The following is a 24,431-nucleotide window of genomic DNA, read 5'->3' on the forward strand; positions in this document are numbered from 1 at the left end:
ACGAAACACAATGTTTTTGGCACATTGCTGTCAGTTGTGTCGTTATTTTATCTTTCTGTTTTATATTCAATATATATTGGGATTTGGCGGCCCTGTGCAGGCGCACAGTTTCTACATGCCTAAGGCCGCCCCTGCTAGAAGGCAATTTAATACTAAAGATATCACAAGTCGATATACCCTTTTAGTGTAATTGACTTGGCTCATAATTTTTGTTACGTTCAAGGCATGTGTAGGGCATTCCGATGTTAAATTGGACGGCAGTAACAACACACACACACCAACTTTAGAATAAACTGGACGTTTTATTTCTAATCAACAAAACAACACTCCAGATATGACCCAAACCTTTCTGATGTTTTTGGTCACAGGAAACGCCTGATAAACAGCCTCTTTCCTTGCGCCGACTCCTATTTAAAACTGTGTCATGTTTGCCAGGTAATTTGACTAGTATCACGTTTGCCATTGATCAGAGCTGTAAAGGTGTCTGAAAAAAGTAGCTGCAGATATGGAATTGACTTTAGACGCTTAAAACAAGGGTCAAATGTAAAGTTCAAAGTATTAGTTGGCGCTGCTTTGGGTTTTCCGTGGTGTCTAAACTGATATGGGTACAACTCACCGTATCTCACGCTGGCTCATTCGCCTTTTGATCGTCTTCTCTGCTACACCATATATATCTGCAATCTATTGTACATTTAACCCGCATAAAAAGTGTTCTATTAACTCCGCTTAAATGTCGAAGTATGGGCGTCCAGGAGAGAAATCTTCATCACATGAACTGGCGTGTAGCTTAGTTCGTTGCACCGGTCCTTCGATGTTCTCAAAATTGGTTAATCGTTCTTCTTTGATGTTCTTTTTGTAATACGTGATAACATCGACAGAATCCATTTCAACGGCAGTAATAAGCATTTTTCTAATTGATTCTTCTGATATCTCTTTTACCCCCACCTCCCAGACTAACATATTGAATTAGGCATTAACAATCTACAGAAGACGATTCACCAATCAAAACACAGTATTTTCTAAAGCCCACCCTCTCAACTTTGACGAGTATTCCATGATGCGTTTGGAGAAATATGCCCCAGTTGTATCCGGCTGCAGGCAATTGAACATATTTCCATGACAGATTTATTCATTTATACTCGCATGCTGCATTTTTTTTATTAAATTTTGTCCGAAATATTGCTCCATAGCAGATCGCTCCTGCAGCTTGCACGTCTCGCCATTCTCAGTCTTGTCCCTGGATCCGCCTAACCGCATCAGCAGCCAACCCACAGCTACGCTATGTTAAAACGTATGGAAGATAAATTGATAATGATTACCTTGCAAAAGATAAAAGGTAGACAGGTGGAATTCGTCTAATAATAATAGTATAAGATTCAAACACGTATTTTTTCACCGTATATGTCATGAATAAAAAAAGGCTTAAACGGGAACTGAAAGGTTTGGCGTAAACTATTTCATCCGTTGAGCGGAGGCGTGGCGTCACCGTTTCCATGGAGACAGAAAACGTATTATCAGCTTTGTGTTGTGCGGCAGATAGAATGAAAGCTCGTTTCATTTTACTTTTCAAGTGCTTTCAGAGTTGTTTAGGGTTATATGTTAAAGAAGACATTATTGGGTAAGTTCACGTTTTCTACGTCTACTAAAACAAGGATTTTAACCTTTTTCGAGGTTATGTGTATGTGTTAGTTTTGAAAACTGCAATGTTTAATACTTTATTTCTGAGAAAAGCACGGAAAGATCTTAGCTATTCCCTTGAATTTTTAAGGACGCTTGAAGCTGAAATTAAATCCATAACGCTGTTCGGTGTTTATTACCTTTTAGTATGTGTCAATGCTGTAGTTTATTATTTAAGTGCAACGTAATGTTGTCTTCAGTTATAGATTTAATATCGCAAATCTATATATGCACTTTAAAACATTGTGTCATCATGTGGTTAACGTTCAGCTGCGTGAATAAGTACGTTAGAACAATGGAAAGATATAGACGAGAACAGGCCAATCGTCCCAACAAAACACGCCAGTCTGACCTTAACTACTCCAAAATAACATGCAGTAAAGTTTTGATGTTCCCCAAAAGTCCTATTGTCTAGCACACTACTTGGTATCTTAGTCCACGTGTCTGTAGTTCACCGTGTGAAGAAAAGCTACCCAATGTTTGTGTGGCATTTACCCTTAACAAGTTTCCCACTATGTCCCTGGGGTCTTGTTAAACTCCTTTTAATGTAACCGGCTTGATCTACTGTACTAATTTCCTTTAATAATTTGAAACTTCAGTCATGTCAAATCTTAATAGATTTTTGCTTAAACTTTAAAGGCTCCGCTGTTTTAATCTTTACTTGTAACCAATCCCATGTAGTCCTGGAATCCGCCTGTTTACTCTTCTTTTTTTGTGTAGCCTGAAGATTAAAACTGCTCACAGTGCACCAAATGATAGATAGATAGATAGATAGATAGATAGATAGATAGATAGATAGATAGGTAGATAGATAGATAGATAGATAGATAGATAGATAGATAGATAGATAGATAGATAGGTACTGTACTTTATTAATCCCAATGGGAAATTCACATTCTCCAGCAACAGCATACTGATACAATAAATAATATTAAATTAAAGATTGATAATAATGCAGGTGAAAAACAGACAATAACTTTGTATAATGTTAAATGTTAACGTTTACCCCCCCCCCAGGTGGAATTGAAGAGTCGTATAGTTTGGGGGAGGAACGATCTCCTCAATCTGTCAGTGGAGCAGGACAGTGACAGCAGTCTGTTGCTGAAGCTGCTCTTCTGTCTGGAGATGATACTATTTAGTGGATGCAGTGGATTCTCCATAATTGATAGGAGCCTGCTGAGCGCCCTTTGCTCTGCCACAGATGTTAAACTGTCCAGCTCCATGCCAACAATAGAGCCTGCCTTCCTCACCAGTTTGTCCAGGCGTGAGGCGTCTTTCTTCTTAATGCTGCCTCCCCAGCACACTACCGCGTAGAAGAGGGCGCTCGCCACAACTGTCTGATAGAACATCTGCAGCATCTTATTGCAGATGTTGAAGGATGCCAGCCTTCTAAGGAAGTATAGTCGGCTCTGTCCTTTCTTGCACAGAGCATCAGTATTGGCAGTCCAGTCTAATTTATCATCCAGCTGATGAGACCTTACCAATACATTATAAAGCTTGAACTTAACCTCCTTAGACTTGTAATGTTCAACACATCGTGTTATACAACCCAAATTTTATAGCCTTCTTAATGGCTTCTGAACGGTCTGAAAGTTAATAGTGACGAGTCCACTGTGATTCCTAAATCCTTCTCATAAGGAGTACCTACATTTTTCAGACCTTCCATTGTGTATTTTCAAATTTTTACTTACATATAATACTTAAAATTTACTTACATTAAGTTTCAACTGTTTGAAATCTGCCCAAACCTGCATCCTATTCCAAGTCCCCGTGTAATGATTCAGTTGGTTGTAGATTATCTGCCAATCCTCATATTTTAGTATCCTCTGCAAATTTAACCAGTTTATTTATATTCCTATCCAAGATATATGTGTGTGTGTGTGTGTGTGTGTGTGTGTGTGTGTGTGTGTATATATAGAATCTGTTCCTTTTTAATTTCAAAATCTTCTAGAACAGGTGGTGTGCATAGTTATGCTAAAGTTCAGCCCTGGGTGAGAGCATATGTGGAGAGTGCAGACAGAACCCCTGAACACACAACAGGCCATAGCACACACCTATACCTACATCATTACACTTGTTTACACTCAAATGAACTTGTTAAACACATTATATCTGAAATAAAATTAAAACACTTTTTGTAATGTACCATAATCCAGATTGCAATATGCGAATGTCAGGTTGTATAATAGCTTAGCTGAACTTCACACTAGTAGTAACACAACTATGCACTGGGTTTTATTCTTATATCAGAGAAGTACTTAACTATGACTATTGTTTGTGAAATGGGACATTTGAACTTGCTGTTATTTTTTTCCCATTACAATTGAAATGTATTAGGAGTCGGAGTTAGTGCATTTTTGCCGACTCCGACCCTGACTCCATGTACCCAAAATTGTCTACGACTCCACAGCCCTGGGGCCTCATGTATAAACGGTGTGCGCACAGAAATGTTGCGTAAGAATGTTTCCACATTCAAATCGCGATGTATAAAACCTAAACTTGGCGTAAAGCCACGCACATTTCCACGGTGCCTCATACCCTGTCGTACACAAGTTCTCTGCTGGGTTTTGCAGAGTGGCGGCACCCAGCGTCAAAGCAGTGCTACTATTCCTGTGTGATTTATCATTCTTTTTCAGATCCACATCCCTGATGCGGCTTTATAAATACACTGAAATTAACTGCATATTGTTTATTAGTTTAATGCATCTGATTGTAATTAACCAGTAACAATATAATGGTCCACGGAATGGTCAAACTATTCCAAATACCATAACTGCATTAACGTTGTTACTCTCACTGCACCTTCTTCTTCTTCTTTCAGCTGCTTCTGTTAGGGGTTGCCACAGCAGATCATCTTTTTCCATATTTCTCTCGGTGCACCACTCGGAGCAGCTGATCGGAAAGAGAATTATCGGTATACAGCATCAAGCACACGCTGCCTCAGCCATGCTTCCTATTTGAACTGCTTCTCACACGGCAAATGCTTCAAACTTTTCCTGTACAGACCTCGCGGTTCAGAAAGAGTTTCAACCCAAGAGCTCTAAACGCACTCGATCAGTCCATCAACTGCTCCTTGTAGAACTGTTTGGACTTATAAGTACAATCACCTCACTGTAAACTTGCACTACAGTTATAATATTGCACAACCTGAGCCACTTTATAAAGCGCGTATTTACATATGATGACAATATCATTTTTAAGATGAAATGCAGCAAAATATGTTTATTATATTATACAGATAAAAACACTGTATGCTTCACTGGGACAGGCGTGAACGATAGAATAATTAAACATGTACTACGAAGATATTTCAATGTTCCTTAAAAGTTTTGAAGAATCGGCATTATAAGCTTACAGATGGTTTAACGTCTATTACAGAACTGATTGTGTGGCGATCGGTTACAGTCGACCCTTGATATACGACTGGCCTGACATGCGAACAACTTGATTTACGACCAAGATTTTTGTTTTGATTTACGACCAACATCTTGCGTTACGACCTGAATGCGGTCACGTGTATCCACTTGCGCGATTGTAAACAAACAGCCGAGAGTGTTTGTAAGTGTCAGTCGGAGCCCAGATACATGTGTTTGTGGACGTAATTTTGGTCAGTGCAGTGATTTATATAATTTTTTTCAATAATTGGTAAGGAAGGAAGAGAAGGTAAAGAAAGCGATCACAATTGAAACAAAGAAGGAAATTGTGCGGAAATATGAGAGTGGTGTTCGTGTGACCGATCCCGCTAATATGTACAGCATGTCGAAATCCACCATCTCGACAATTTTACAAAGAAATGATTTGTATAAGGAGGCTCCTTCCAAACAATAACCACCTTCCATTTCATTCTCCTCCTCCTCCCTTCCTGTAGCCCAAAGATGTCAAATTAAATGGTGAGTACAGTATGAAATTGTTGTTTCTGGTAGGCTAGGCACTTTTTATAACTTTTTGGTTAGTACATTAGAAAAATTATTGGTGTTATGGTAAATTATGCACATTATACAACCCTTTTTTTATTATGAAAAGGTTAAGTAAGTGTTGCTGTGGGAGGTTCGGAACACATTATGGGTATTTCTATTATTTCTTATGGGAAAAATAGTCTTGAGTTACAACCAACTTGAGTTACAACCAACTTGAGTTACAACCAGCCCTCGTGAACGAATTGAGTTCGTAAGTCAAGGGTCCACTGTACTTGGAGAAAGAAAAGGAAGGACAAGAATTGGAGGTTAGTACGTTTGAAAGAGACAGTACTGCAGGGGCGGCCTTAGGCATGTGCATACTGTGTACCTTCAAAGGGCCGCCCAATCCTAGGGGCCGCCACGCCAATATATATTGAATATAAAACAGAAAGAGAAAATAACGACACAGCTAAAAATGCAGTGGCAAATTTCGGCAAAAGTTAAACGCTTGTGTCATGAGCATGAGGCGGCTATGCAGTGTCCGCAACGGACGTGGCCATCTGCCGTGCATAAGATACCATATTGATATTGGCAGGCAAAGGGGCCACTGATTCTTTCTCTGCCCAGGGCCGCCACGAGCCTAGAGCCGCCTCTGAGTACTGCTGCAATAAATTATTTCATCGAAGGTCGCGCACAATCACTACGCCACCGTGTTCCCATGTTTAATAACGTGCTTTAACTCCTATCATCATGAAAATGATATCACATATACATCTCAGTATTTTAGTTATTCAGAGAGCTGTAATATCACGAATGTAATGAATTCTGTGTCCTGTCGGAGGAAGAGAAAGCTGGTTTAATAAGCACGTAGTGATTCACACACACATAGCATATAGAAGAACAAATACAAAACAAAGCATTTAACATGCTACTTTATTTACGATTGGATTTGAGAAACTGGTTAATTAAACCTCTTTAAGATAAAGTTTATGATATTCTACTTTAATGACAAAATAAACTACGTAATTAAAGTGGAAATTTTGAGATTGAAGTTGACATTTCGTGCTTTTTTCCCCACTGTGTGCCTTTTTTTTTTCTCTGTACCCTAATAAGCTTTCATATGACACTCAGACGGTGGGCTACGTCTCGCCTTTTCACGGCGACTTTGATATCTGACAACTTCTTTTTTATTTTGGGCACTCTGCGACTTTGTGAACTTGAGCTTTCGAGATTCTCCGACACGCTGTCAGTCGATTAGCTTCCTTTTGTTGTTTATATCACTGTTTAAACCAACAAATAGTAAGTTTTTCCTTGCCTCCACTTGGTATTTGCTGAAATTCTTTCATTTTTCCTCTTGCTTTTCCCATTGTCTTTTCACAGAACACTGAGCTTAAGGGCTATTTGTATTGCTTTGCATATTCAAAGAGGCGTAATTCTGGGAGGAGTTGGGGCGGGACAGCAGGCGCGTGCACGAGCGTTACTTTTCACGCTGATCGGGATTTATGTAGCGGAAGAATGTGGAAGTTTGCGTACGCACAGATTCCTGTATCTGGATTTTTCTGTGCGTAAGCACATTTCGGCTTTTGTGCCCCACCCAGTTTAAACAATCCTTGACTAAAGAGCTAAACTGCAAACACATACCTGCCTGAAGTCTTCTTCCTGTAGATCATGAAAGTGCTACACATAATTTTTTAATGTCTTCCAAAAGCAAATATGGTGCTTAATTTTAGGTGTAAGTAAGTGTTTAAACGGTGTGTACACAGCTGGTTCATCTTTGATTTTTTTTTTTTATGCAGTTTTTATACTCGGTTTTTAAAACTGAGTTCAGACTACAAATTTGAGTTGTTAAAAGTGTTTTTTGGTTGGAACCCCTGTTTTAAAATTTAGTATGAATTCTTTCTAATGCATATATAACTGTTATATAAGCCAGGAAGCAAAGAGGTGGTTAATGCATTTTACATTTCAGATGTTTTGAATATAGGAAGATTGCATGGAAAGTTTTTCATAGAAAAATAACCTTCCGCTTTATTAATTTTAATTAATTTGCCCCTGCATGCATAACTTTGGCTCAACACCATGGTTACTGGCTCCCTCAGTACATACAGCTTTTCTCTTGGTTGATATGCTGTAATATACTGTAACATGGTATAGTACCCTCTTATAAGTCAGCTCATTCTATGGAACAGAACACTTTTTTGAGTTTTAGTTTTCTGTATTAAAATCCAAGGACATTACAGTAGAGACACAGTAATGAGCACTCATTATTAGCACATGAAAGGTATTTCACATCCTTTCACTGAACTGTATTGACTGAGTTTGTAATGTTAATACAAATAGGAAATATCATTAGAGGGAAAGAGTCAAAATTTTGGAAACCTTCAAACATCTTGCAGAATTTTGCTTCCCAAAATTTTTTTCTCCCTGCAGATTTTACAGAATCTTCCTTCATGGTTCGTTTCAACTTCACATGTCACTCCAGGGTTTTAAAAGTGTTGTTCATGACTTTTTGAACTACATACAGTCATATGAAAAAGTTTGAGAATCTCTCTTAATTCTTTGGATTTTTGTTTATCATTGGCTGAGCTTTCAAAGTAGTAACTTCCTTCTACTATATGACATGCCTTATGGAAACAGTAGTATTTCAGTAGTGACATTAAGTTAATTGGATTAACAGAAAATATGCAATATGCATCATAACAAAATTAGACAGGTGCATAAATTTGGGCACCCCAACAGAGATATTACATCAATACTTTTTTGAGCCTCCTTTTGCAAATATAACAGCCTCTAGATGCCTCCTCCAACCAATTTGGTGTTGCAAGTAATCAGTTTTGAGCAGTTACATGCATTCAAATCAGCAACATTACAAGGGTACCCACATTTTTGCACAGCCAGTTTTTCATATTTGATTTAATTTCATATGACTAAATACTGCTTCACTAAAAATCTTTGTTTGGAAAAACACCCCAGTACTCAGATGTTCCTAGGAAATGAAAGACATACCACAGTTATCTTTTTTGTTGAAAGTAGAGTAAATTATTATGCAGGCTGAGAGGGGTTCCCAAACTTTTTCATATGACTGTAAGTTACCTTAGAGTTTTAAAAAGTGCTTTGCATGGCAACCTAGGGTTTTAGACCCTGCTTTGTTGTTCATTGAAAATTGCTGGTTGACCTAGGGTTCGGCTGGTTCATGGTGAAACTAACTGGTTCACAGTTTGTTTGAACTATGCCTGTTACTCCAGTGTTTCAAAATCTGTTTTGCATTTCATTTCAACTGAGTATTTAGCCCCAGGGTGTCAAAACTTGGTCCATTGAGCTTTGTTTTATCTGTTCTTGGCAAACCAGAATATTGAAACTTGAGATGACAGGCATATTTGAAATCCAGCTTGCAGTTTCATAACATCTGCGTATCTCAGGCTTTATGAAATAGTCAGCAATAAAATAAACTCTTCTAGAGAGTGATAACATTTTTGTGGCAACAAAGCTGCAAAAACTGAATTTTATAAAGGCTAGAAAGAAATGAATATTGCCACAAGCAACTCCTTGAGTAATACAAAACCAGACACCATTTATCAATCCATTATCCAATTCGCTATATCCTAACTACAGTGTCACGGGGGTCTTCTGGAGCCAATCCCAGCCAGCACAGGGTGCAAGGCAGGAAACCCCCGGGCAGGGCGCCAGCCCACTGCACAAAACCAGGCACCTTGTTCACTATAAAGCATAGCTTCTAACCATAAATATTCCCCTCTGTCTTGTTATTATTGTCACCGCTACTATCATTATTATTTTTATTAGTAATATAGTATATCTAAAGTCAATTTGTGTCTTGTTTCTTGTGAATGAGGATGAGGAAGAGTTGACTATCAGTTTCTGTTGTGGTTACGGCTAACCATAGTCACAATTCATAGATTGCTGGTTTGGATTTGAATTTCAGTTTATATTAAATTTATTAGGTGGAATTTGCCCTTGCCTTAGATTATATGTCTGGTAAATGACAGGAGAAACGGTCTATGTGTTATTGACAGGGCCTGCGTTTATGTAACATTGAAATAGGTAGGACTAATACAGGTAAGACAACTATAATTTTTATTTAAAAAGTTATTTTTGTTAAGTTGAGAGCCCTTAAACAATAAGTTCAGTATTTTTTTCAAGTCAGGATATTTCTTTAAATTTATAGGAAGCACTTAACTTTAGAACACAATTTAGCAGATGCATAATATACCATGTTTGTGAAGAAATAACCAAACTTATGTGTTAAACTCGAAACTACCAAAAATGCTCAAAATGCCCATTCGGTGGGGAAAATACCATCGAAAAATCCCCATCTAGTAACAAAAAGGCACAAATAATCTTTATCAGAGCTTTTTGTAAAAAAAATAAATAAATAAATAAAAATTTATAAACAGTGTAGCTCCAGAGATCACAAAAACACAGTTAGAAATTACAGAAAATGCAAAGGCAATCCAAGGCAAGCTAATTCCAATCACAAATCCAGAATATGAAATCGAGAACCGAGCATAAATTCAAAACTCCAGTAAATCGCAAAGTATAGTGAAAATCAAAATCCAAGAAATTCATAGCACTACAAGCTCCTTCAGAATGAACTAGGACTGCACCCAACAATTATTTTGATGATTTGACTAAGATTTTGTCAAGTTATTTTGTTAAACACAAAGTGCATGAAATGGAATTTTTCACCAAATAAACAGGTTTGTATAAAATTTTCAGAAATTTATTTTTCAAAAAATGAACTACTTTTTGAAATTTTAAACAAAATGTAGGTTTTTACATATTAACAACATTTTATATAATAATAGTTTGAAAATAAATAGGAATAAAACACTTAGTAGCTCTTCTGGCTCTGGTTGTACAATGAGCACATACACATTTTCTTAAAAATACAGTGGCTTTCAATAAATTAATTTAACTCACAATTTGACTTGCATATTCAGAATCATATTAAACCAGCACTCCAAAATAATTTTAAGTTATACTTTTTTCATTTTCTGTGAAAGAGGTTGTGTACTGGCAAAGCATCATGTAAATATTTGACAACCAAAATTTTCTGCTAAAGAAGACTCTATTGCACTATTTTTTTTTATTAATAGTGTTTTTTTTTTTTTTTTTTGTAAGTCTGCAATAATGTTTGAAATTGGTTCAGCACAACAAACATTGTTGTCATTTTGAGGAGATGTCCAGACTATTTTCCTTTTGCAGAAAAACAAGTGGTTTCATTTGTGTAAATCTTAGTTCTTCCTTTGCTATGTATTTCCCATTGGGATTAATAAAGTATCTATCTATCTATCTATCTATCTATCTATCTATCTATCTATCTATCTATCTATCTATCTATCTATCTATCTATCTATCTATCTATCTATCTATCTAATATACAGAGTTTATTTTAACTGAAAGTTGATATCTTTTTGTTTCATTATTTGTCTTTTTTGTGTCTGGAAACCTTTTACCACCACAGATTCTTTGGCACATTTGCTTGTAGCGAACACACCATTGCAGCCTGCTGCATGTCATTTGCTGTTGGGAGTGCATGGTTAGATTTTCACATTTCAAATTGTATGATCATGCCACAAAATCTGTTTTATTGGCTAAACTAGGTTCGCTGCAGTAGTACTTGCACATTATTATGTCTTTCTACAGAACGTATAAAAGCCAGTTGAAGTCCGAAAGCTAACTAGTCTGGAACTTTAACTTTTCCACCCCACTCTTATCCTTTTTTAATCGGAATGAGTGATACATCATTCAGTGGTGGTTGATTTGCTGTGGGCTGCACTCTTGGTAAGTTTTTAATTTCCTTGCACACAAAACTGATAACATAACCCTCTTACAAGGGATGACTTCCAGACATCACAACCCACTTTTATAAGTCCTTAAAGCTAACCATCTCCCTGTAGGGAAGGGAAGACTTTGACCCAGCAGCAACTCTATAAAGTACCCCCTCTTGGGGACACTGCCACAACTCCGGAGTGCCCTTTTTGAATAGATCACCTCCTGGTGGCCCCTACAGGGTGGGCAAGACAGGCAGCTGGACACCTGGCAGAGACAACCAAGCTACAGTATAACATTTAAGCTATGAGCTGAATTTTTATAATTGGTATTCATCTCTAGTGTCTCTGAGATCCTTGACATTAATGAAGTGGTGGCCTCTTTTTGGTGACACTCTGGTAGTGTGGGACAGCAGTGGTCTTCTGGCAACACTGTGGAAGAAACTAAAAGCATCTCCTCCTGGGAACATCAGCACCAACTCAAAAGCATCCCCTCCTGGGGACACTGACATAAACTCAAAAGTGCCCCCTGGTGGGGACATTAGACGCTTAGTACTCTCTGCAGACTTTTCAATCTCCAGCGTGCTGTCAGAATCAGGATCCTTCTAACACAGCTACATTGAAAGTTGGATATTTAACAACGGCAGTAAAAATCAAAACAAGGGGTTAAACAAATTTGAGAAATCACTTATTCCGATGTTACCCAGAAACAATGTCTCAGTCAACATCCAAACGAATAAAGCCTAAACAACCTCCACTGGAGACAGTGTTTAACTCCAAGTTTAATTTGTCTTGTGTCCAAAAAATAGCAATCTATAACAGTTTTTATTTGTAAAGATATGAGAACCTAAACTGTTGCTATTGATATAGGTATTTTATAAAGTAGATGCCACTGCATTGTATTAAATCAAGAAGCCCCCCATAATATATGTGGACTCCGATGTGGCGATAGATGTATTTGCTAAATTATAGTGAATTTTGAATAAGTGCAGTGCTGTGAAAAAGTGTGAGTGTTTAAATAAATAGCAATGATACTTTTGTTCTACATCTTGCAAATACTAACTAACTCTTCATTACTAATCAAGTATTGATTGTTAAATGTCATTCCATGCTTATGCATATGTTATAAAGACACTATGCAGACACCCCTTAAATAAAGTGTTACTGAAATTTGTCACATTATATTAATGTTCTCAATGCATGGTTAAGTAATCTCAAAAAAAAAAAAACAGCATTTCAAATGTATCCGTGCATGCTAATTAAATAGACATTGTGAACTGAAATTGAATCGAATTGGGACATCAGTGCCAATACCCAGCCCTAAGTCCATAAGAGCGTAATCGGAAACAGGGCAGTTTGAGGGCATCACAATAGTCTTGTAAATAGCTATCCACAGTCACTAAGGAATCTTTCAGTTACTGCAGCTGTTTTCATACAGAGCTGTTGTAGAGTTCATGGTTTTGCTGTTTATTGTGGTGGTTATTTCTGTCATGAACTCAAGAGTCCTGAAGCTCAGAAGGCCCTCAGATACTCAAAATGCCCATTACAACATAAAATTCTGTCAGAAACCACGGATAGTTTTAGGAAAAAAAGGTGTCGGTTGGCAAAGAAAAATCTTTATAAAATGAAAAGATTTTATTTCAGAAAAAGCTCTATTAAGCATTGATCAAAACGGGGAATGGCAGAAAAGGCAAAAGCAATTCAAGTCAAAAGTCCCAATGACAAATCTAGAATATGAAATCACGAACTGAGCATGAGTTCAAGAATCCAGTAAATCACAAAGCGCAATAAAAATTATAAATCAAAGAAACTTCCCACAGCATGAATGCATTCACAATAAGCCACAAGGGACAGTGGGTTGTGCCTGCCTATACAGGGCTAGTGGTTATCCCTAGACAGTGGCGGTTAGGTGGAACTGCCTCCTAAGGGACTACCCGCAAAACATATGGCACATAACAAAAGATGCTTCAACATAAAGAATAATTCAACATTGTTGAATAATCAACAATGTTAACATTAAAAATAAACAAAATGTACACAAAAGAGACATTTCAACATCAGACAGGGAAATAGCCCTGGCTGAAATATAACAGTCATTTATTCTACTGTGCTAGAGTAAAGACAACTTCTTTTTTTTTTTTTTGCTAATCACTTCTCCAGACTTTGAATAGATGTGCTCCAAATGAATGGGTGTTGCTGGAAAAGTCAGGAAGTACAGACGCTCCTAAAAATTGTTGTACATGTTTCTGCTGATAATGATGGCAATGGCTGTGGCTTCATTTGAAAGTTGGTTCTAGATAGTTATACAGCATGATTTATTCACATTAAACTTTAAATCTATAGTGCATATCAACTACAGACAGCAAAACATGGAATACTAAAAATGCTTACCATGGGATGTCCTCCGCATGGTGTCTAGTGATGGCCACATTGATGATGCAGACTCTAATGTAGAGGTGTGTCTCTGCCTTTTTATAATCAAAGTGCAAAAACCTATATCACAGTGTCCAGCACTTTAATTTGATTTTTCACTTCTTCTGCAAACTAAATACAACCTGCAAGGTCTCCAGTACTCTTTTTTTAAAAAAAAAAGTGTGTTTGTGTTGTCTTCACAAATATTGTAGTGATTTACTTGAAAAAAGCAAAGCAAGCATCAAAAGATGAAGAGTTTAGAACAGGTAGGGTTACATCTTCAGTTTACATATGGTTTGGTTTTCAAGCAGTTCAATTTCTAAAGATAAAGCATGTCACTGCATGTGAAAAAAACATCCGGACACATTCAGAATTTGCAGTGTGCATTTTTGCCTCCGTGGAAAAACAGATCCCTGCTAAACAAAACTCTATAAAATGTTTGTTGTTCTGTTGCATAGCATATAAGCGGACAAGCCGCGGGGGCGGGTGGGAAAAACACCTGAAGTGACTTACCGTATTGTAAAACACACATTTGCCTACTTAACTTGTGCTCAGAAAATATCGTAGTTTTGTCAGTGATCAAATAACTACATTAACTAGTAATTTACATCACACCAGAAGTGAAACATCTGTGTAACATGCAAGCCTAACCTATTCTTTTGTTTCTTACACACTTCGCTACTGAAATGTTTCAAGCAGGAATAAAGACAGCAGTCTATGCAGTCCCATTCAAAAATGTAGTGTTCTATTTTGTCCTTGTGTACTTATAATTATTAATGTTTTGCCACTTTAATAAACGGCAGTTTGCTGCCTTGCAGTATTTAACTTGTAAAATTTCCCAATGATCAAACTTGACTAAAACAAGACTCTATTAAAAATTAGCTACTGTATATATGATGTTTATAATGTTTAGTTATTTATTACCTTTCCAACAAGTGTTAATTCACATCTTTAAACACAGTATGTGGCAGTGTTTGGCATACTGGTTTTCTTCATGCTTTGTAAGCAATTGTGCACCTTAGTAGATAAATTCAGATTATTTTACTATGGGATCTGTTAACTGTTGTATTTGTTTTGTAGTTCTGTTTCAAGAAGTGGTTAACTTTTTCAAAACTGTTTTAACTTAAGCACTGTAAAGATACTGTATTTTACTCCTCATCTGGAGTAATTTAACCATTCTGTTTCGTTCTTTATTTTAGACCACACATGCCAATACATGTCATCAGAGTGAAGAACTGGATTTCTTTGTTTAGAAAGTAGGCACCAAAAATGATTAGCTATACTGTCACCCTCTGTACTCTATTCTGTGACTCCCTGACTGAAGTCAGAAAAGGCACGGATATGCAAATACATAATTTGGAGGCATTATGTAAATCATAAAAAATATATACAATGTAGCATGTACATGTATTACAGTAATTAATAAAGAGCTTTGTCTTTCTTTTATATAGAGTCAAATGGGGGAGAGAGAGAGTGAGAGAGGGAGACAGACACAGACACACACAAAGACTGAACACAACATGCAGTGAAAACTCAAGAATAAGTCATAGAGACAAAACAAAAATGGTTGGAAAAATATAACAGGCACAGTTATTCATTAAATTATTAAATTTTAGGTGGAAAAAAGTTTCCTTTTTTAATATTTCATATTATTGTGACAAAATATATCGGGTGTATAAGGTGCTAATCATCAATCTTTAAGTTGTTTTGACACCAAGATCTATTGAAAATCACAATTTGGTGCAAAATAATTGAAATAACAACTTAAGTTCATATTCCCCAGCCCTATATTGGGATCAGTGGAGTGGGCAGGGCCAGTGCCAGTGCAGGGATGAATGCAGTGTGGGCTGATATAGTTCGTTCATTATCTCCTTCACTTTGGCAGTATGAATAGACTTCAAGTGGCAAAGAATAGACTATGTATGTATTATTGTAAAAATTCAAGCTCGCATTTACAAGTTATTCATTGTATTTTTAATGGGGATTCCGTATGTAAATGATTCTACTCCAAGTACCAAAATATCTTGGGTGATCCTTTCATAGTATCTCTTTAAATTATATGCCAAATTAGCTTGTAAATAAATGACTCCAAGGACATGAACTCATGCAGAGTTCAAAAGCAATCACTTTAGTCAGTTCAGCCAGAGAATGGCAGAATTAGAGCAGGTGAAAAAATTGGGCTCCTCACTTTCAGGGTATCTCTTCTTTGGAGTGAGCTCGTCCCATTTGAGTTCTACCACATTTACCTCATATAACCTCATATAACATATTAAGAAATGAAATCTTGCCACTTACATCTTGCCTGAACAAGGGGCCTGAGTTGCCTAGAAAGCTTGCATATTGTAATCTTTTTAGTTAGCCAATTAAAGGTGTAATTTTGCTTTGCTTTTCTCTACATTACTTCATGCAATAATAATGTACCATGTTAATTTATGGATTTCATCTATTTTCTCAAAATGTACAGTCCTATTTTATATAAAAAGAAGAGGGTTAAGCCCTCATTTTCTCTCTAATGTGTGTTAATTAAATAATAATAATAATAATAATTCGTTACATTTATATAGCGCTTTTCTCAGTACTCAAAGCGCTATCAACACAGGGAGGAACTGAAATGAGATCAAAGAAGACATTTGAGGAGAAATAACAAGGTTTGTTTTGAAATTATGATTATTATTTCCATGTATACATCATTGTGCGCTCAGGGATGCCAAACAATGAGGAAGTAAAAGCAAACTCAAGACAATGCAAGGGGTAATAATAATATTAGTAACAGCAGTAATAATAATGATAAAATGCAAAGGCAAAGTATTTATAAGATGGGCCTGGGCACTACAGTAAATTAAGCATCTTGTTCCCTGTAATTAAAGCTTGTGTTTGTCAAATGATTAATTTCGCCTGTTGGTCTTAGTTATATATTTTTAATAGTTTTTCTGTACTAAGGACTGGAAAAGGACATTTCATCATATCTGCAATGACAAGGTTTGAAACTGTATTTCGGTCTGTGATGTTTCATAGGTTGCCATTGGTAGAGGGTACAATTTTAATATAAATGGACCGAGAAATGGGAATCCTGCTTTGAAAGCCGAAAACAATTTCTGGCACATTTGCTTCAAATGTTTCAGTGCTTTGTAAAGCTTTGTTTGACCCATCACTAGTTTCAGTTAGGGACTTTTCAGTTATAACATGCTCTGGGCAGTTCAATCAACTTAAGGGTTTTATTTAGTGCAGAAAGCAGTAATATATTTTAACATGCCCCCAAAAATTATAGTTGTTTTGTCCTGCTTAGCATTTTTGTAGCCTTGTGCCTAAGAATATATAAAGTATTTGGCTGAACTGTGCTCTAAAATACCATGCTCACTAGCTTGCCGTCTTTGGCTGTCCTGCAGAGTGAAAATGCAACAGTCAATTATAAAATCTGTATATAAACAGAAATCTTTTCTTTTAAATTGATTCTGTAGTTTGTAACACATTCTAAATAAAACTGCCTCAGTCTTTTGGAACACAATGTCTATTTTCATATTTGAATGCACCATGTTTGATATCCCTGCCCTCCTTTTAAGAGTAAAACTTTTTCTTTCACATGGCACATTCTTGAAGATCTTTCTTCCACTTAAGAGACACTGCATTTGTAAAATCCAATCACATAGAAGGCAAGCAAAACTGATAAAGGAAACATTTATTCTTGTTTGTAACAAAAGTGCAGTTCCACCTTGTCGTACTGGTGGCAGCACCCGGTTATGTGAGGCTATTTGGCTTCCAATGTAGCCAGATGCTTTTAGCTGGACATGCCTGAAGCTGTGCAAAAGAGTATTTATAGGTGAGGTGGTGAAGCTGTTACTGCTCTAGGGGTTCATAGCACCTCTTTTACTTTGCAAATATAATTTTAAAATTCCTTTTATTCTAAACAATTAAAGTTTCACCACTTAAGTCATTGTTGACTAAATTGTTTTTTAAATAGTGCAAACACTCCTGACACTGATCTTGAAATTGTCATTGTTGCTAACATTTTGGTAGGTACATGGTGGGGCCTTTGATGTTCTGCTCAAAAGAGACAATGATAAGACTGAAAGAAATGCTGAGTCATACTAGTTTTGTTAGTAATAATTTACTATGTGTATTTGTAACTATTTATTGGGCATTTATTGTTTCAAGGAGTTTACAGAAATGAGCACTAACCTTATTTCATCATTGTTGGATTTTGTAACAGCAAAGATGCACAACATTCCTGTTGAACATTTGGATTACAATTTCATTGAGAACTGTTCGGATGTGAAGACTCTGGAAAAAATACTAGGTGTTTTGAGGTAAAGTATATTCAGTAAAGTTATGTAAACATTAAGTAGAATTGCATACTTTATGTACAGTGTATGTATATATATATATATATATATATATATATATATATATATATATATATATATATGTAGCAATTCAAATTGGTGGTGTAGTGATTAGCTTAAATGCCTATGAGTTCCTGGAAACTGTTTTCATATGTTTTTCCTTGGACAACATAGGTTTTTCTCTAGGTATTCTTGTTGTCCTTCAGTATTCCAAAATCATAAACTTTGTTAATTCAGAAGTCTAAATTGGTCTTGGTGTGTGAAAGTGTGTTTTGTTAGGACTGGTTCTTTCTTTGTAGATAGATAGATAGATACTTTATTAATCCCAAGGGGAAATTCACAATTTGTATTCAATGTTACAGGGATTGTCTTCAGTACCTTGCAACAATGAATTGAAACGAGGGCTAGAAAATACATAGAAAAATGGAAGTTATTTGTTTACTTTAGTCTTTTCAAGATATGTGAGCACAAAATACTGTAATTACATTCATAGCAATGTAAGTTGAAGTAATGAATAAATAATGTCATTATATTAGTATCTCACTCACTGAAATAGAACAAGAATGAAGAAAAAAATATTTGTCTCTGACAACTAGAAAAGATAAACCTTTCTGAGTTCATGGTTAACAGATCCCCTCTGTTCTCTGTGCTTAAAACTGGCAGCGTCTTCACCTTTGTCTTTATGGCGGAGTGGTGGCTCTGTAGCTGGGGATCTGCACTGGCAGTCGGAAGGTTGCCGATTCGAATCCCGTAAATGCCAATAGGGACTCTGCTCTGTTGGGCTCTTGAGCAAGGCCCTTAACCTGAAATTGCTGAGTGCTTTGAGTAATGAGAAAAGCACTATATAAATGAAAAAATTATTATTTATTATTTGGTTTCTGTGTGTACGATTGCCAGTGTGTTAACTCCAACATATGCCTCTTAAGATCACCACCAACAACCCATTTTGTGTGAGCATGTCATTAATTGTAATATAAGTCAATCAGGTATACTAGATGAAATTCTTTTTGCTGTTTTGGATCTGGAACATTTGCCAGTATGCTAAAGTAGTAGAAAGTTTGCTGACATATTTAAATGTAAAATATCTTGTATCATAAAACATGCTAAATATGTGCATAAAAAGTAAATGGGAAATGTGTTTTAGTTGTTATATTAGTTCCTTTAAAATTAATAGCTTAAGTTTGTTTTGGGCTGGTTTATTAATTGTGTGTAATAAGTGGGCCTACCTCTTTAATAGTATTATGTAATGTGATGTGTGGTTCAACTCGACTACTAAGCAGATGTAAAAAGGAAGATGGGCCAAGAAAAATTTATTATTCTGCATTTGCTTAGTGGCAGCAACATGGGTGAGTCAATGAGAAAGCAGCTTTACTTTTTATGACTTTTTATGTCATAGTGTGTTTTTAGTTGACATATTAAATAAGCATTTTGTCTCTAGACTGGAGTTACAATTGTGTTAATTGATATAAAATATTTTTAAGCCACACACTGTCCTTATCATAGTAGCATCCCATATGACCTTATAGCATTCAGTAGAATAAGCAAAAGTACTCTGAAAATTGTATGTGCTAATTTTGAGCAGCTGTAATTGGATATTATGCTCCAAATTGCATGTAAATGTCTAAATGTTTCTGATTCTTTATACTAAATGTTTACCAAATGTCTTGGATTTTAATATCTTAGTGCATGATTTGTGAAAGCAATTTCTATCAAACTGCTTTAGCTTAACCTGTCTTGTTCCTGTTTGGTTTTTTTTTTCTTTCTTTCTGTCTTGTTATTAGATGCAACTGAGAAGGCAAATTTGCATGTTGTCTTGTGTAAACATGACTGAATAAAGAAACCTTAAACCTGTAAAATCATAATGTTAGATGTTAAAAGTGAAAAAACATTACTATGTATTAATAATTTACACACTTCCTGGTCCTTATTTTGTGTTCTTTAGTGAGTTTAGTAACATTTTACATTAATTAGTCAATATATGTAAAATAATCTTACTGTATGATTTTAATGTTTACATATTGTGGAAGCAGATATTGCTAGGTAAGGTTTTCACTACTAGTTAGTCCTTTCTAAAATGAAATGGTCCTACACACTGTCATCATCATACTTTAGCTTTAATTATTACTCATGACATTAATAATTATAATTATCTCTTCTGTTGCTTTACCAATTTTTCGATTATTTTTTTGCTTTGATTTGCTTTTTTATTTGCCACTAAATGTTCAGTTTATAACCAAATCCTTGCAACATTAAAATAATGACAGTATTTTAAGATTATAACTTTAAGAAAACCTAAACTTGGAAAGTAATAATACAATGTATTGTAAATGAGCTATTAATACATGTTAACTGTTAATACATGAAAGGAGGCATTAAATGAAGTTACTTCTTTCAAAACAGAAATCAAAATCGAAAATGTTTACCTTTGTTTAATGAGGCAACATACTGTATTAAATGAAAAAGCTGTAAATTGTTGACTTGTGATAATTTCTAGATGATAAAGCATGAAATAAAAGACAAAATGGGAAATGGTCTTTTTCAGTAAAATAAAATTAGGTACTTTATAAAGAATAAACTAAAGAAACTTGTTATAAAGTGGTACACTGATTTTGTGATTAACTCTTATAATAACTTGTACAAAACACAGCTGTTTTCTAATATAATTTCCATGAATTGCTATAGCATTAGGATGAAGGTAAACAAATACATAAATAAACAAATAAATAAAGCATGGCACATTTTCATATTAATATTACAATTTACAGTATTTATTAAAATATTTATATTTTGCAGATCTGGTGATGAAGGGATTTATCCTCATCTTATAGAATTTTGTGAAAAGAAGATTGAAAATTTATACCCCGAAAGCAGAGCTTTACGAAAAGATAAGGCACCGGCAACAGCAGCGTCTTTCACTTCACAGGAGTGGCAAGACATTTTGACAGATTTGGAGGTATGGGATATTTGAACTGCAATGAGAAATAATTAAATTAAGATAAATACAATAAAGAATTAACTTTTTTTTTTATCCCAAGAGGTATATTTTAGCAAACAAGTATCTATCTATCTATCTATCTATCTATCTATCTATCTATCTATCTATCTATCTATCTATCTATCTATCTATCTATCATCAATTCATAGCCTTTTCAAAGTATTAAAATACAGTTTCCTACATATGCTTTATAGTTTTGATGCAACTCTGTCTTGGGCCACTTGCTTTTTCTTTATATTTACTATTATGTTTGTAGTGAAAAGTCAAGCAAAATGACACCTTTTATTGGCTAACTAAAAAGATTGTAATATGCAAGCTTTTGAGGCAACTCAGGCCCCTTCTTCAGGCAAGATGACTGATTTGACTACATCTTGCCTGAAGAAGGAGCCTGAGTTGCCACAAAAGATTACATATTATAATCTTTTTAGTTAGCCAATAAAAGGTGTCATTTTGCTTGACTTTTCACTACATTCATAATTGCTAACACGGTACAACACCCTAGTACTACTGCTATGTTTGAAATTTAAATAATGAATTTGGTTACTTTTTTCTTCAACTGACAGAACTGGACAAGTGATATTAAAGGCAATGAAGAAGAAATTAAGCAACAATTCATCTTTGAAAACTGTGAAAAAGTTGCAGCAGTGCATGGGTCTAATGTGACAATCTTGTCATCTCAGGTAATGTACCAGTTTAAGGAATGTTTTACGATAGCTCCAAACTCCTATTACAATGATGGAAATTAATCGGTACACTTTTGTGTTTTCATGATTAGCTTATGTGAATAGCATTTTACTTCGGTTTGTCTACTGTAACCATCTTTTTGGTTAAAGTAAGCAATAAGAAAAAACACTTTTTATAAATGTTAATGGAAATAGCTGTAGCAGTGACATTTTATAGGTAATAGCAATATAAATCTCCAATTCTTCCATGTTTACACTTGTTCACTACTAAAAATGTGAGTTGAAACATGGTGAACGTACCACTTAGCTAATTATTAGGTACTGTTTCCCTTTTCAACTGAGTCAAGGTATATGGTTCTGTCTATTATTATAATTCAGCTTTTAAATATATACACAAACACTATGATATGGACACATACCAGAATGATTAAAAAGGAAGAAAAATTTAAAAAGAAAGGAAACTTCTGACTTGTCATTCATAGTCACAGTGAAGCATTATGCAGGTGTATTGCTGTTGATATAAAGGAGCCCCAGTAGTATTTCTTGACACACTTCTGTTGAGTAATTAATTTGCTGAAAGTCCTCAGTGTTTGTCAGAGTGGGAATGTGCAGCATTGTTCATAATGTCACTACATTTTCCCATAACAGAACCTACCCTTTTAATTAACTTGTTAATTCAGTGGGCCTCTCTTGAAGTTATGTTATCAGCACAGCACAGTACAGTTTTATAAATGATGCCCCTGGAGAGTACAGAGGTTGTTGTGCACTGAAGCAGTTTGCAGGATGAAAGTTAATACTGGCAGATCTGAAGTCCTCTCGCTCACAAAAAACGGTTTGCTGTTTGCTGGTTAGGGATAGGAGCTTCCTCATGTGAAGTAGCTGAAATAGCTTGTAGTTGTGTTCATGAGTAACGGTTGAGGGTCAGAGTGAGAATGAAGGATGAATTGTTGCAGTATCAGCTGTATTACAAATATTGTATGAGAATGCTGTGGTTAAATATTCCTCTTAAGTCTACTGAAAACATATTTACCTGTTGTGGTAAGTTCTGGATAGTGATCAAGATAATTTAAAATGGCAAATGGTAGTTTTGTGCATAGTGTTGCTTTGCTTATATTGTTCATGACAGAGTGAAGAGATTTACCATACAAGAAAGGTTTAGAGCAAAGTAGCTCTCTTTCAGTATAAAAAGGGGATGATTAAGGTTTTTTTTGTTTTGTTTATGTAGTAAGGATTAACTCTATGCATCATTACAGAAGTCATACCAGGTATAATGCAATGAGAGAAGATCCAGGGTAGGGCCAGGGGACTCGGAATACATATATTTCTCATCTGGCTTGGGGAAAAAGTAGTCCTCACTTGGAATTATCTGGAAACTGTTGTTCATGACAGAGTGACCTTGTCTGTTCAGCTTGACAAGTTTCAACCATGACCACCATAAGACAGTGGTGCTGTATCGGTTCAAAAATTTTGAGTTCAGAATTGATACAAACTTTAGAACCTCAGTACCAGTGCCAAAACAGTTCTAAAGCAAACAACAAATAACTTAGCATCTCATCTCATAGCTGCTTTATTCTAACAGCTTGTAAACCCACGCTCCTTCCTGCTCCATCTCCTCGCCACACTCAATAAATCATTAACAGGAATCAGTCCTGGCAATCTATATTACATTTATATAAATATATGCATTCAAAGACTTGAAAAGGGGGGGGGGGGGCGCCCTCCCTCCCTCCCTCACCCTAGATGTGATAAATTAAAAATAAATAAAAACTTATTTTTTAATTTATTAAAAGCAAGTAACATACCATACAAACAAGTAAAACTTAACAAAACTAAATTCAATTCAACCCCCACCCATGAGAAAGAGAGGAAGGCCAACAGCCAGAGTAAAACTTTTAAGAGTAGAAAAGAGGGGAGAGAGTCATTTTCCCCAATATAAATGCTTATTCTAAAATGTTATTGATTAGATCCTGCCAGGTTTTAAAAATGTTTTGAACAGACCCTCTAAGTGAGAATTAGATTTTTTCCAATTTCAAATAGTATATAACAAAATTTACCCACTTACTTAAAAGAGGTGGGCTAGGATTCTTCCAGTTGAGCAAGATAAGTCTGCATGCTAATACCGAAGTAAAGACTGTTACAGTTTTTGTCCTTGTCCACTTTAAGCCCATCTGGGAGTATACCAAACTTGGATATTAATGGGTTAGGAGTGGCACCAAGGCTGTTTGATAGGCATTTGACACTTGAATCCCTGAAGCCTATGAAAAAACTCGTAATCCCAGGCCACCTTAAAATCCTTCGCACCTTTCCATTAGCGTCTTTTGATTTGCAAATGTGTCGAACAGCACCGGCAGCATGCAGCCTACTATCCCCCACCAACACAGCTTTAGTCATATACAAAATTCTCCCGCTCAAGTCTGTTTATCTGGGTGTAAGGTGCCTTGAATTGTATAGGGTAAATAGTATATAGTGTGATAGACGGCCGGCAGCTCATCCTGGCTGACACATCCAGGACGCTAGATGGCGTCTTCCCTGCAGACTAGAGGTGCCCCGGATTCCCGCAGGGCATCATGGAAGATGGAGTTTGGCTTCACAACCCTGCTGGGTACTCTGGGGACCACCGTGTGACGCTGCAGGGAGACGAG

General features: G+C 35.9%; 2 protein-coding genes across 4 annotated transcripts in view; one reads left to right on the forward strand and one right to left on the reverse strand.

Annotated features, from left to right (window-relative positions):
* The window catches only part of LOC114663728 (V-type proton ATPase subunit C 1-A), a 226,376-nt gene extending 225,473 nt beyond the window's left edge, over positions 1-903 (reverse strand). Inside the window, exon 1 of the mRNA XM_051935508.1 lies at positions 771-903. The gene's annotated coding sequence lies outside the window, so the exon portion shown is untranslated. The remainder of the gene's footprint in view (positions 1-770) is intronic.
* Positions 904-1,502: 599 nt separating this feature from the next.
* LOC114663726 (sperm-associated antigen 1-like) overlaps positions 1,503-24,431 on the forward strand; it is a 121,422-nt gene continuing 98,493 nt past the window's right edge. Inside the window, exons 1-4 of one of the 3 annotated variants that reach the window (XM_051935497.1) lie at positions 1,503-1,618; positions 17,979-18,075; positions 20,905-21,064; positions 21,670-21,786. In XM_051935497.1, coding sequence (XP_051791457.1) covers positions 1,597-1,618; positions 17,979-18,075; positions 20,905-21,064; positions 21,670-21,786 — 396 coding nt within the window. In that variant the 5' untranslated portion in view covers positions 1,503-1,596. Of the gene's footprint in view, positions 1,619-16,731; positions 16,751-17,978; positions 18,076-20,904; positions 21,065-21,669; positions 21,787-24,431 lie in introns of those variants that run through there. The other 2 variants (XM_028817648.2, XM_051935498.1) reach the window with 2 other exon arrangements.

This window comes from Erpetoichthys calabaricus, chromosome 13, assembly GCF_900747795.2.
Source record: "Erpetoichthys calabaricus chromosome 13, fErpCal1.3, whole genome shotgun sequence".
Taxonomy (NCBI): domain Eukaryota; kingdom Metazoa; phylum Chordata; class Cladistia; order Polypteriformes; family Polypteridae; genus Erpetoichthys; species Erpetoichthys calabaricus.